Source organism: Branchiostoma belcheri, unplaced genomic scaffold (assembly GCF_001625305.1).
Source record: "Branchiostoma belcheri isolate BF01 breed outbred unplaced genomic scaffold, Haploidv18h27 scaffold5, whole genome shotgun sequence".
In the NCBI taxonomy this organism is placed as follows: Eukaryota; Metazoa; Chordata; class Leptocardii; order Amphioxiformes; family Branchiostomatidae; genus Branchiostoma; species Branchiostoma belcheri.
In genome coordinates this window covers 6,456,685-6,469,024 of record NW_017804131.1, presented here as the reverse complement: position 1 = coordinate 6,469,024, position 12,340 = coordinate 6,456,685, and the positions used below count along the sequence as shown (strand labels likewise).

General features: G+C 39.3%; 1 protein-coding gene across 1 annotated transcript; it reads left to right on the top strand.

Annotated features, from left to right (window-relative positions):
- Nucleotides 1-2,095: 2,095 nt before the first annotated feature.
- Nucleotides 2,096-11,030, top strand: LOC109480119 (neuronal acetylcholine receptor subunit alpha-10-like). The gene is made up of 9 exons (XM_019782276.1): nt 2,096-2,420; nt 4,016-4,155; nt 5,975-6,019; nt 6,397-6,506; nt 7,448-7,626; nt 7,901-8,001; nt 8,685-8,946; nt 9,918-10,130; nt 10,604-11,030. The coding sequence occupies exons 1-9, from the start codon at nt 2,342-2,344 to the stop codon at nt 10,945-10,947; spliced, it is 1,473 nt and encodes a 490-aa protein (XP_019637835.1). The 5' UTR covers nt 2,096-2,341; the 3' UTR covers nt 10,948-11,030.
- Nucleotides 11,031-12,340: the final 1,310 nt, after the last annotated feature.

Genomic DNA, 12,340 nt, shown 5'->3' with positions numbered 1-12,340 from the left:
TTTTTTTTTTTTTGTAGAACAGGCGAAAATCAATGCGGGTGCGGGTGTCATCCATAAAATTAAGTCGGTGGGGCCTTAAGTTTAAAACAAGGTGACATGATTCACCAGTAGTGTGCTTAAATCCGTCCTTCGATGAGACATAATATACAGACATTTTTGGTAATTAGTCGCTTTCGTTTTCTGCAATGGAAATTTCAGTGTTCCACCGTACCGCTGTCATTACTGGCATTCCATTGGTGCTAAAAGTACATCCGTTACAAGATCATTCCCGATTGTTGGAACAGGAAGCATTAACATACTGATATGTATGTAAACCAGCTGTCCAGGCTATTTAAATACAAGTGACCACATAAGAAATACATTTATACTTAAAGTTTAAGCTGGCAGTAAAGAAGAAAGAAAGAAGAACTTTATTGCACGACAATTGCACATGGTACAATGTATGGCAAACTACATAAAGTGAGTAACAAACAATAAAATAATCGTGTTGAACAAGACCTAATGTCGAATAAAACCTAACGCATTTATATCATAATTATTCAAGTAATAAAAGAAATGCCAGGTAGGAACATTACAATAAGAATGAGCGTTCACGATTTAAAAAAATGCCCGCCATATCTTGTGAAATCAAGTTCTCTTTCGATAGTTTTTTATCAGGACGTCCAAAATCTATTTTTTGTTTCTTTCCATCCTAATATGCTATGTTCTTTAATTTTATTCAACGGAAATCGCTTTATCAAGGACTTTAAATTTGTCTCGCTTTTTCATTATGAATTATGATTCATGCTATATGAATATGCTATATGCTATGCTATATGAATATGCTATATGTATATGCTATATGATGAAAAAATGTATTTCATCCTCATATCTCATGTTTACGTAGAGGTTGCCAATACTTTTTTTGCATGTTTTGTACATGAACAAGGGGTATGAATAAAATTGTTAGGTCTCTATCTTGTACGTACTTTGCTAGAATAAGAAAATTGAATAGGTGTGATGCTTAAAAGAAATTTACGGAGAGTGCTCATTTAGTTTTCTTTTTTTTTAATGGTGTCGCTCAATGCAAGGCCAATTATTTTTGGCCACTTCTAGGCAAAGAGCTAGAGGTACTTAAGTGAGTATAATGTAGTTATGTCAGGAGATGGCGGTGGACCTTTGTTTTGAAACTTTGTGGATTGTAGTCGGACGGAAAGCATCTGTTTGGAAGAGAGTTCCATAATTTTGCAGTCCAGGGAAAGAAGCTGCTGTTGTAAAATGACTTGAAGACAGGTATGTTGACGGTGTATTGATGAGAACTGGAAGAGAACCTAGTGGCACGCTGAAAGGTTTTGAGCGGCGGAACAAGAAGTGCAAGTTCTCCTGAACATCGACCGTGAAAGTATCTGTAAAAGAGGGATATATATATAGGGATGCGACATTGCGTCTGTGTGAGAGGGAATCTTACAAACATGTCTACTCTATTTCGACCCCATTCTGTCACCGCACTTTAATTATCAACTGTTCACCTAGATGTTTCAACAGCATTTGATCGACATCCTGATAACCTTTCTATTTCCACCGTTTAAACTCTGACCGTTCAACGGAATGTCGAGCGTTGCCCCATTTTAATTCCTATTAAGAGAAATTAGGCCACACCGACTTAATTTTATGGATGACATCCACGCGCGCATTGATTTTCGCCTGTTCTCCAAAAAAAAAAAAAAAAAGGATCACGTCCTCCGAGGCTCTGGCCTGGCTCTAGGCCTGGCTCTAGGCCTGGATAGTCCATGGTAGTTAGCGACAATACAGAGCCGGTGGTAACTATGGAGGATCGCACCCAGGCTACCAAAGCTCCACGACTCAAGAACTCAGTACATACGTGCAATGCTGATTCATAATTTCGCAAAAAGCCAGCATATGTACCTGTTTGTCGTATACGTCGCTATCTATTGCCGCAATTTCACAATACCAGCTTTGTATTCCTGTGGTTTAGTAGCATTTTTACTTTTGGCCGGAAATTTTTTTATTCGCCCTCGGGCACTAGTTTGGGTGTCTTCAAAGGATGGCATCCATAAAATTAAGTCGGTGTGGCCTAAGAGAAATTACCAAAGTAAACGTTGGGAAAGATTATGAGTCAAGAGGGTTGCAATTCTAAACACGTCACATAGTGATTTTGGTCAGATAGCCCTAAGCCATGGGGTCAGCTTTGTAAAGATTACGTCTTAGACAAAGATGGGCAGGAGGGAACTCAGAGGGTTCGGATTTCAGGCTTACTAAGCCCGGCTGTTACCATGTGTAGCCCGCGGTGGACATGTCGGTGCGTTACGGCTAAGTACGGCTCTGTCACCACAAGTGTAGGATGTGTGACCAGCGCAGAGCCATGTCGCTGTCCCTACTGCTACAACTGTCTGTCATCTTCACGTGCTACGTTTGCAGAGGTACGTTTTTCTATTTATTTCATTATTTAATCTTCGAATGGCTGGGTGGCCCAATTTCGACAACATAGTTTTCAATGGAGCCCAGTTAAAGACATTAAAATCAAATATATGAAAGCATGTAAACTTGTGACAAAATTGCTACAACTGTCTGTCATCTTCACGTGCTACGTTTGGAGAGGTAATTTTTTCTATTTATTAATTTTTTATTATTTAATCTTCGAATGGTTGGGTGGCCCATTCAATTTCGACGACATAGTTTGCAATGGAGCCCAGAGAAAAACATTAAATTCAAATATATCAAAGGAAATAAACTTGTGACAAAATTGTTACAGAGGATTGTGAGATATAAGCAAACAATACATGAAACAAACTTAGCCGAAAATATACATAAACATCATCATCATCACATAAACAAAATACAAAATACAAGGAAAGCTGATATTAGTGATAACAATGTCTTTGTATCAGTGCTACCACAAAATAATTTTAGGTGGACCCTTACAAGCATCCATACATTGGGATTGCATTTTCTGTTATTAGCTAAATACAATTAAAAACATGCATAGATTTTTAAATACCATGGATGGTACTTGCTTTTATTCTAGATGTATTTGTGTTTTGAGGTATGCCTATATATAGAGTTATGTTTTTTTTTTCCTTCAGTACAGCAATTTGTAACTTAATGTGGATGGATGTCTTGTGAAATGTCTTTGGTATTGAGTCATGAATACTTCATAAATCCGCATTTAAGATAAGTGACCTTGTCGTAAGCTTATAAGAGATAAGTGTCAATGTCCGCCTCTTATGTAAGGCCACACCGACTTAATTTTATGGATGACATCCGCGCGAGCATTGTTTTTCGTCCTCAGAAAAAAAAAAGATCACGTCATCCGAGGCTCTGGCCTGGATAGTCCATGGTAGCTTGCTATATAGCGACAGTACGGAGACAGTGGTAACTCTGGAGGATGGCACCCAGGCTACCAAAGCTCCACGACTCAAGACCTCAGTACATACGTACCGTGTCGATTCATAAATCCGCAAAAAGCCAGCATGTGCCGGCTTGTCGTATACGTCGCTATGTTCTGCCGCTGTTCTGCCGCAAATTCACACTACCAGCTTTACCTTTGTATTCCTGTGGTTTAGTAGCATTTTTTGGCCGGATTTTTATTTAATTCGCCCGCGCGCACTAGTTTAGGGGTCTTCAGAGGATGTCATCCATAAAATTAAGCCGGTGTGGCCTAAGACGTGATCACGACATTAAAAAAAAACTAATGATATCATGTAAGAGTAAACTAACACTACATGGAACAAGTAGAGACATTTTCAACATGCTGTTATCATGCCCCGACTCTGTATCTGTTTATCTAGGCCAATATGTACATAATGCTATACAAAAGAGAAACCTTGTCACAGCAATGTGAAGTGTAACAGTCCATTATAACATATATACATGTATTGAAGTAAGATTAGTACACTAGTAGTAATATTTTATAGTTATTAAGTGTTATTTGCCATACATTGTATCCAATGCAATTGTGGCGCAATAAACTTGACTTCCTCTGCCTTCTTGAGGGTTATTTTTTCTTCTGTTTAAGGATGTCTTGGTTCAGACGCTTCTGCACGACTGCGAGACGACCTTCTGGAGAATTACGACAAGGCACGACGGCCGGTGAAGAACGTGGACCACAACGTCACGGTGGCCTTCCAAGTGGCGCTTCGGCAAATCTCTGATCTGGTAAGAAACCGTTTAATAATATAGAAATATTTTTTTCACGTTGGCAAATGCATGCTATTCATCGAATCAAGTACAAGAGATTTCAACAGAGTCGATGTTATAGCTAGACAGATTTACATATTCAAATGCAATAACGCTCACAATGCAAAAATAGGTATTGTTATGAGAAAAAATACCGAAACTCATTATCAGCCCTACTTGATTGCATATTATACTAGCACTTGATATATTTTAGTACCTAGGATATTAAGTTTCATTTAATACCCTTTCCTTTTTGTATTATGTTCAATAGTCGTTGCCATATATTGTACCATGTACAATTGTTGTGCAATAGTTTTACTTCTTCTTTCAATGGTTTAACCACTATACGTACGTATGTTTCCTCTATACGTACGAACTAGCCTATGTTGCAAAACTGGTTAAGATTAATACCATTTCCTGTACTGAGTACTTACGGTAAGTTACAACTGCAAACATATATGTTTAAATGATGTTTGAACTTCAGTTCCACATCAAATGCAGAAGAGACAGACATTATCATTTATATCTTATGGCCACATCACTAAAACCAACCAGAATAAAAATTGAAATCTACTGTTTTCACAAATTATGGTTGTACCCTCAAAGAAGCAAGTAATGTCCAACGTATGGGACCAGCAAATATCTTAGTGACATTCAGGTCATCGCGGGCAGAACATTTGGATAGCTAAGAGTACAATATGGCATTTAATCTTGAGGGGGTTTTAATCTTGATTGATATATGTGCATTATGAAAATACTTCATCTATACACCCATGTCAAAGGAGTGATAACTTGGTGTTATGAAATTAAAAACAAATAATCTTCCATGACATGTTTTTTTGGTTTCCCGTGTAGGCTAATCTTATGCAAAATACATAAAGCAGTAGATTGTTTGTAGTATGTTCTTTGGATGGTATTTGTCGCTGCTATGTTATGGACATGTAGGTAGTTCGTAGTCAGGGTTTTGAATCTAGGGGGTTCTTCCCACTGCTTGAGGGGACCTCGAGCGCCGAAGGGGTCCGGGGGTATGCCTAGGGGGTTCGGGGGTATGCTCCCCCGGAAAATTTTGAAAAATGAACCTTCTAAAATGGCGTTTTTGAGAGGATTTCCAAGAAAAAATCTGAGATAAATTTTTATTCAATGACAAAGGGAGCAGTTTTTCTACGATTCCAGTCTATCTTTACAAGAAAAATCTTGGACCTTTACATAAAAAGTGGACCAAAAAGTGGACCTTTACATAAAAAGTGGACCAAAAAGTGGACCTTTGAGCCTTGTACGTGTGTGTGTGTGTGTGTGGGGGGGTTCTTCCGAATCCCCCCTGGCTACGGGCATTAATAACTCCTATATCTGTATTGAGACTGTCGGATGAATTGTTTACACCAATACCTTAGCGCCTATCCGGCATGGAAATGTCCATACGGGTGTGCGATGGGCCTGGATAGAGTTCTGTGATTGTAGAGGCTTTTTCCAAATTTACGCACCGTAAATTGTCACATGATAAATGACTTTCAAGCTGGCTTACAGACATACTCAATACAAAGTGCTTCCATGGTACGGTTCCAAATTTTTCATCCATTTTTCCTAATTGATGAATTGATGATCGTTGGCGAGTATCAAAATTTGGAAAGAATATTCTAAACTATCACAAACGAAATTGTTGAAGAGTCTTTGAACGCACCACTAGATGCGACTGCATCATTAACACGCGTTTAATACAGTTATGCCTCAATAGATAATTCTATCAACGATACATGTCTATTTCAGACTATAATCCACTATTTATTGATCATTCACTCAGGACGAGAAAAATCAAGTACTACAGACGTTCACATGGGTCCGAGTGGTGAGTATATTATGATGATAAATAGAATTATTCTGCATACCATATGCATTATGCATCCTCTCAACATTCAAATTGGATTTTTCCTGCCATGAAAATAAATTTATTATTGGTAAATTAAATAGTGAAAATTAAACTGTTCTCCAACTCAAAGAGAATGGAGGGCGGTACCGACTTCAGACGAACTTTGACCCAGTTCTGACGTCACACGTGCGAAAAAAAACACGTGTCTACAACACTTGTCACATAGCTGATGATGACCAAGAGATTCGAAAATTTCAGCAAGTTAAATTGTTTTGAGCTGGAGAACATTTTAATTTTCATTATGATAATGGATTTTTATTGTAAGATGTAATGTTATATCTCTCGACTGCATTTAGTACTGGAGGGACGAATTTCTCTCCTGGAATGAGTCAGAGTACGGCGGGGTCAACGAACTGCAGTTTTCACCGAGCGAGTTGTGGATTCCAGATATATACTTATATAACAAGTATGTCTGTTATAATTGAAACCTCTTTTGGGATGACTACATTGTAGTTGTTTTAGCAACATAATCTCTTCTGCCTTACTATTAGTATGTTTGAACGAGTACATTTTCACTCAAATAAGTTGAAGAATTTGAACAATGTACATGTATGTGTACGACGTTTGTGCTTTGACAATAATTGTATTTTAACCAATTGAAACATTGTGATGTGTCTGCATTGTAGTTGTTTAGCAACATTTTCCTCTACTGTCTTACCTAGTTGAATGTTCCAGCGAATATATTTTTTAGGAGTTATCAGTAGTTTTTAGGCGTTCTCTGTGTATTAACATTCGGCTGCTGGACACACACAGGTCATTATGTTTGCTCTGTTTCTTCTTCTTCTTCTTCTTCTTCTTATTCAAACAAATAAGGCCATGTTGATTTGAATATATGGATGACATCCTCCGGGAGCCCCAAAACTGATGCGCGCGAGCGAATAAAAAAAAAGTTTTGCAAAAAAAAAAAGTTTTATTTCATTATGAAATCTACGTGGTCATGAGGGTTGAGCAAATGGCACAGAATATGGTTTGGCGAATAATCTAGTCTTCAAGTTCATTTCTTTACAATTTCGTCTTTTTTCGTTTGATTTTGGCATTCTACGACATTGGTATAGTTTTTATTAATTTTTTTTGTAACTTATGGTATATTTTTGCTCATTTTGCAACTGTTTTGTACGATTTACAGTATGGTTGAAAACGGTTTTTTTTTTGGAAACGGCCGAAAATTCATGCGCGCGCGGCCGCGGATGTCATCCATGTAATCAAATCAACATGGCCTAAGGTCAAACAAAGAGGGTCAATTACCTGGACTAGACGTCTGTCACCATGGTTACTGGTGCTGTAACTTTAAGCGATGTATTTATGTATGGTGTTTGCTACTTGAAAATAATTGTACCTTGTGTCTAGTGTTGACGCGGGCAGTGACGGCGGGCTTCACGCGAAGACCAACATCATCGTGTCCCCCAGCGGGGATGTGAAATGGTTGGCCCCTATCGCCTACACCAGCTCCTGTAAGATCGACATCAGACTCTTCCCTTATGACGACCAGAACTGTACCATGGTCTTCGGCTCCTGGACTCACACAGGTCATTATGTTTGCTTTGTTTCTTCTTCTTCTTCAAAGAAATAAGGTCAATTACCTGGACCAGACGTCTGTCACCATGGTAACTGGTGCTGTAGCAGACACACTGTGGTGTTGGGTTACCTGCAGTACCTTCTGCCGACGTGCTTAGCTGACACATTTGTTTCGAACACGTGGCCTTTCAGATGTGTAACGCAATAGGTCAAAGGTTGTTGAAAGTCTGTATCGTCCTCCGTCCCGGTTCATACTTGGATGCTTGACATCTCGTCTTGTTTTAGGTATCCAGGTAGACTTGCACCCGAGGGGCAACTCGGGGGACTTGTCAAGCTACGCCGATAACGGAGAGTTTGAACTGATGGGGATGCCTGTGGAAAGAAAGGTATTCTGATCTTCCATTTATATTGCAAACATTGTACGTTGAACACGGTGGAAGACGAAACGCATTTTATATCAAATTGTACCCTCTATAGCAATGAACGAAATGAACTCTTTGACGTAGCCTCCAAATTCTACCCAAACTTTCACACATATACAAATGAAAAGAAAACTACTCTCCTCTTAACATCCGAAAACCGACAAATTACAGAAAAAGTGGGAACCTCTGTCTACCTCTGTCTTCAAAAAAGAAGTCAAACCCAGTAGTTTTTACTAGTAGTTTCTTAGTAGTTAGTAGTTCTATGTGTACTAAGTATCTGTTTTTATACCAAATGTTTCTTCTGTTCATGCAATTAGCCCTCGGGCATGAATTTGCAATAAATCTTTCATTTATATTCATAGAAATTTAAGCCTGGTTACCAAATCTATTTTATCTGCCTAGTGTCTATTGCCCTCTCCAAAATTTGCGAGGACAATAGTGTCTCGGCAACTTATTATTAAAGTAAAACGGGTTTGGTAACCAGGCTAGAACAATGAAGAACCCTTGGTACATGTATATTCTGTGTTATTTCTAATCATTTAAAGGCCGATAGTGTCTTACATGTTGCTTTGTCCGCAGAGTCTGGTCCTAGAATTCCAGCAATTGAAGTCAGATAACGCAATGGTAACTTTTTTTTCCTCCGCCAGGTTGTGTACTACCCGTGCTGTCCAGAACCGTATCCCAACCTCCACGTCACCATATCCCTCCGCCGCAGGACCATGTTCTACTTCTTCAACCTCCTGCTGCCGGGCATCGTCCTGGAGGTCATTAACCCCCTGGTGTTCTTCCTGCCTCCTGATTCCGGAGAACGGATCGGGTTCTGTATGACCATCCTGCTGGCCCTGGTGGTGTTTCTGCAGATCGTGTCGGCGTCTATGCCACCAACATCCGAGGCCATTCCACTCATCGGTACGTCCTTTTGTTAATCTATGTCAGCTCTCACTCAGCATAGCAGCAGGACTGCCTAGACAGAACGCTGTCAGAGTTTAGGAAAAAATTAACATTTAAATCAGACGTCCCTTATCATAGCAATTGCATTCGAAAGATTGTTCCAAAGTTCAACAGTTGATGGTAGAAAAGCTGACGGTGTTGTGGGAGTCAGGGATCACCAGAGTGTTCTTGTGCTGATAGTTTGACTGGACTGGACTGGCGTGAAAGTCCCATTCCTTCTGGGTTGGAAACGGAAGTATTGTTTTGGGTGGATAGATAGTGTCAGTTTGTATGTTGCGTGTCCTTTAACAGAGCCAGTTTGACAGGAATGGAAGGTTGATATTTAATAGAGTAGGGAAAGGGCCACATGGAGAAATAGTGGATTGCATTCGTGATGCCCCCCTCCAATAAATTTTAGTACCTACATGTATAAGAGTGTTTTCACACACGTGATTATGACGTAAGTATTGTCAGCCATGCTGGTTGGCTAAACCTGGAAGTTACCAGGTAAACACGAATTTGTGTACTGCTCCCTTTAACGATGTATATGAAAATTGATAGTTAAAATGTCTAAAGCCATTCTTGCTTTAATTTTTTTATCATTGAACACTGTGAAAATCATAATTTAAAAACATTTTGTAATAATTACGTTTACCGAAGGAAACATATTGTTTTTGCTCAGTTTCTTCCTCTTCTTCTTCCCCAAACACTGACCTCTAACCTGATTTGTTGACGTCTGTCACCATGGTGACTGGTGTTGGGTTACATAATGTTGCAATTCCATGGTCTACTCTGCTCCTTTCACCATATACTAGTAGTATATGTATGTGAATGTGTTTGAGTAAGAATTAACAGAGCAGACCATGTCCGAAGATAAACATTATGCATTTGCTTTGCAAATGTTACTTCTCTAGTTAATCTGTGCCTTTTCGTCTTCACCGTAACTTCAGGTGAGTTCTACGCGGCGAGTATTTTCATCCTTGGCGTGACAGCTCTGCTGAACATCCTGACTCTACACGTGTACTACCACGGCGCGGGGCGGAGACCCATGTCCAACTTCATCCGCAAAACCTTCCTGAAGTGGACAGCCAAGATCCTGGGCATGGGTGACCTGTCTCAGCCAGACTGTCCTGTAGGGTCGTCAGAGTGTCATCACTACTATGGTAAATAGTCGGTCATGAAAGTTCATCTGTGTTGGAAGTTACATGTTTAAAGTTAAAATCTTCCAACACAACGAAATGTTCTCACTTGGAGCTTTTAAACAATCACATTTGATCTTCTTCAATAGACTGACCCAGGCTATTGAAGAAGACCGGATTGACTGGTCGAAAGCTCTAGATGAGTTAAACATGCTAAATCGTAGTTTCTGTGCTGTTTAGATGCATCCATATCTGAAATGTTATATATACTCTTCATTTCTAAATTTGGTAGAATATTGATATGTAATTTTATATAATCCAGTTGCCATATTGGGAAACTGTGTAAATGACACATTGAATTATCTTGATAGTAAACATTTGCCGTGGACCAAAAGCCATCCAGACCAAGTCTGCACGTGCGTGTTTTCTCTTCTTAAAAACAAACTTTAAGGTGGTTTCGTTTATGAGTATAAGATGTTCCTGTCGACGTTGCACAGGGCCGGTTCCGTCAGGAAAATCCGGAAACCGGATCTCCTGCGACAGCGACGCCGACGTCACCTGCCGTATTCCGGACTCCCCCCGGGCCGGACAGGACCTCCTCAAGGCCGTCATGGAGACCAAGACCGAGCGGAGCTCCAAGGCGTACGGCCAGCATCTTGGAGAAATCTTACGGTCCGTCAAGTACCTGATCGGAGACTTTCAGGACAGGAAGACGACTGGAAACAGGGAGAATGAGTGGAAGACCCTGGGACTGGTGCTGGACCGGTTCCTCATGTTCTTTACTATCGTCTACACCATCGTGGCTAATGTCGTTCTGCTGTTGCCAGCATTCAACCTCTAGTATTAGGCTATACCGACTTAATTTTATGGATGACATCCTCTGAAGACCCCTAAACTAGTATGCGCTGGCGAATAAAATAAAAATCCGTCCCAAAACAAAAATGCTACTAACCACAGGAATACAAAGCTGGCATTGTGAAATTAGCGAGGTATATGACAAGCCGGCACATGCTGTTTTTTTTTTCCGAATTTATGAATCGGCACTGTATGTACTGAGTTCTTGATTCGTGGAGCTTCGGTAGCCTGGGTGCCATCCTCCAGAGTTAAAACCTCCGTATTGTCGCTAACTACCATGGAGTACACAGGCTTAGAGCCAGGCCAGAGCCTCGGAGAACGTGATCTTTTTTTTTTTGAGAACAGGCGAAATCAATGCGCGCGCGGATGTCATCCATAAAATTAATTCGGTGTGGCCTTAGTTTGGGTACGGATTTGGTGTTTATTGACAATCTAGTGTCTTAGCCTGAAGTTAATTAGAGAGAAGGTGCACATTGAATAATGACATTTTTGTCAAGTTTTGTTAGTTTTCATACCTGTACGAGTACAATATTTAATGTCAGAATTTGTGGAGTTTTAATTTTTTTATGTTTAGACATGTTCTGTAGTTCTTGTATATTCTATAGGTCTTGTATATCTTATCGAATGGATATGTTGAATTCCTTTAAAACTTGAAACATCCCAATTTCTATATACATAACCTAACATAAAGGGTGATTATGCCTCTTATTAGATTGTGTTTCATATATGCAAGAAACCTATGTCTTTAACGTATTCCGTGTGTATTACGTCCAGATATGTTATGTTCAGTAATATGCAATGTAGATTTTCCAGCTATTAATAACTTGTCATGAATATCTTACACCAGTAATATATAGAATAATGAGAAATGTAGATATCTATAGATTGTTGGGAATGTAAACATTCAACCAAGAAAAAAATTAGTATTAGCCCCAAATGTGTGTTCATGTGGCCAACAAAATACAACTAGATTCTTTCTTATGTTATCCTTTGACATAAATGGTAGCGTATGTAAAAGATTTTTGTTGTAGATATGCTCTAACAACTTAAGCCTCTTAGTGGTGTTTACTGTCCTCCTAACGTAATAAAGCTAGCTCTTGATAACTCTTAATTTAGAGATGGATCATGGAATAGCAGCTAAACTACACATCGTACGTCATCCCATGTTATATATATGATACCATGTACACTATCTGTTGATTACATGTTATGACTTTCAAGTGACTGTAATCAAGTGTCATGTTTTTTGTTTGATTTCTGATACACAAATACTTACTCACTTTCTTACCAGGTTTTCAATTCCACTTATTATTTTAGAATATTAACTGAATACCTTATTGTTGAGGGATATTATCTACTGCATGGGAAACAACGCTTTA

Excerpts from the sequence above, each read along its gene's own strand:
- LOC109480119 (XM_019782276.1), top strand. The coding sequence starts at position 2,342 with ATGTGTGACCAGCGCAGAGCCATGTCGCTGTCCCTACTGCTACAACTG. Across the intron at positions 6,020-6,396 it reads CGTTCACATGGGTCCGAGTG|TACTGGAGGGACGAATTTCT; the intron begins GTGAGTATATTA and ends GACTGCATTTAG. Across the intron at positions 10,131-10,603 it reads AGAGTGTCATCACTACTATG|GGCCGGTTCCGTCAGGAAAA; the intron begins GTAAATAGTCGG and ends GACGTTGCACAG.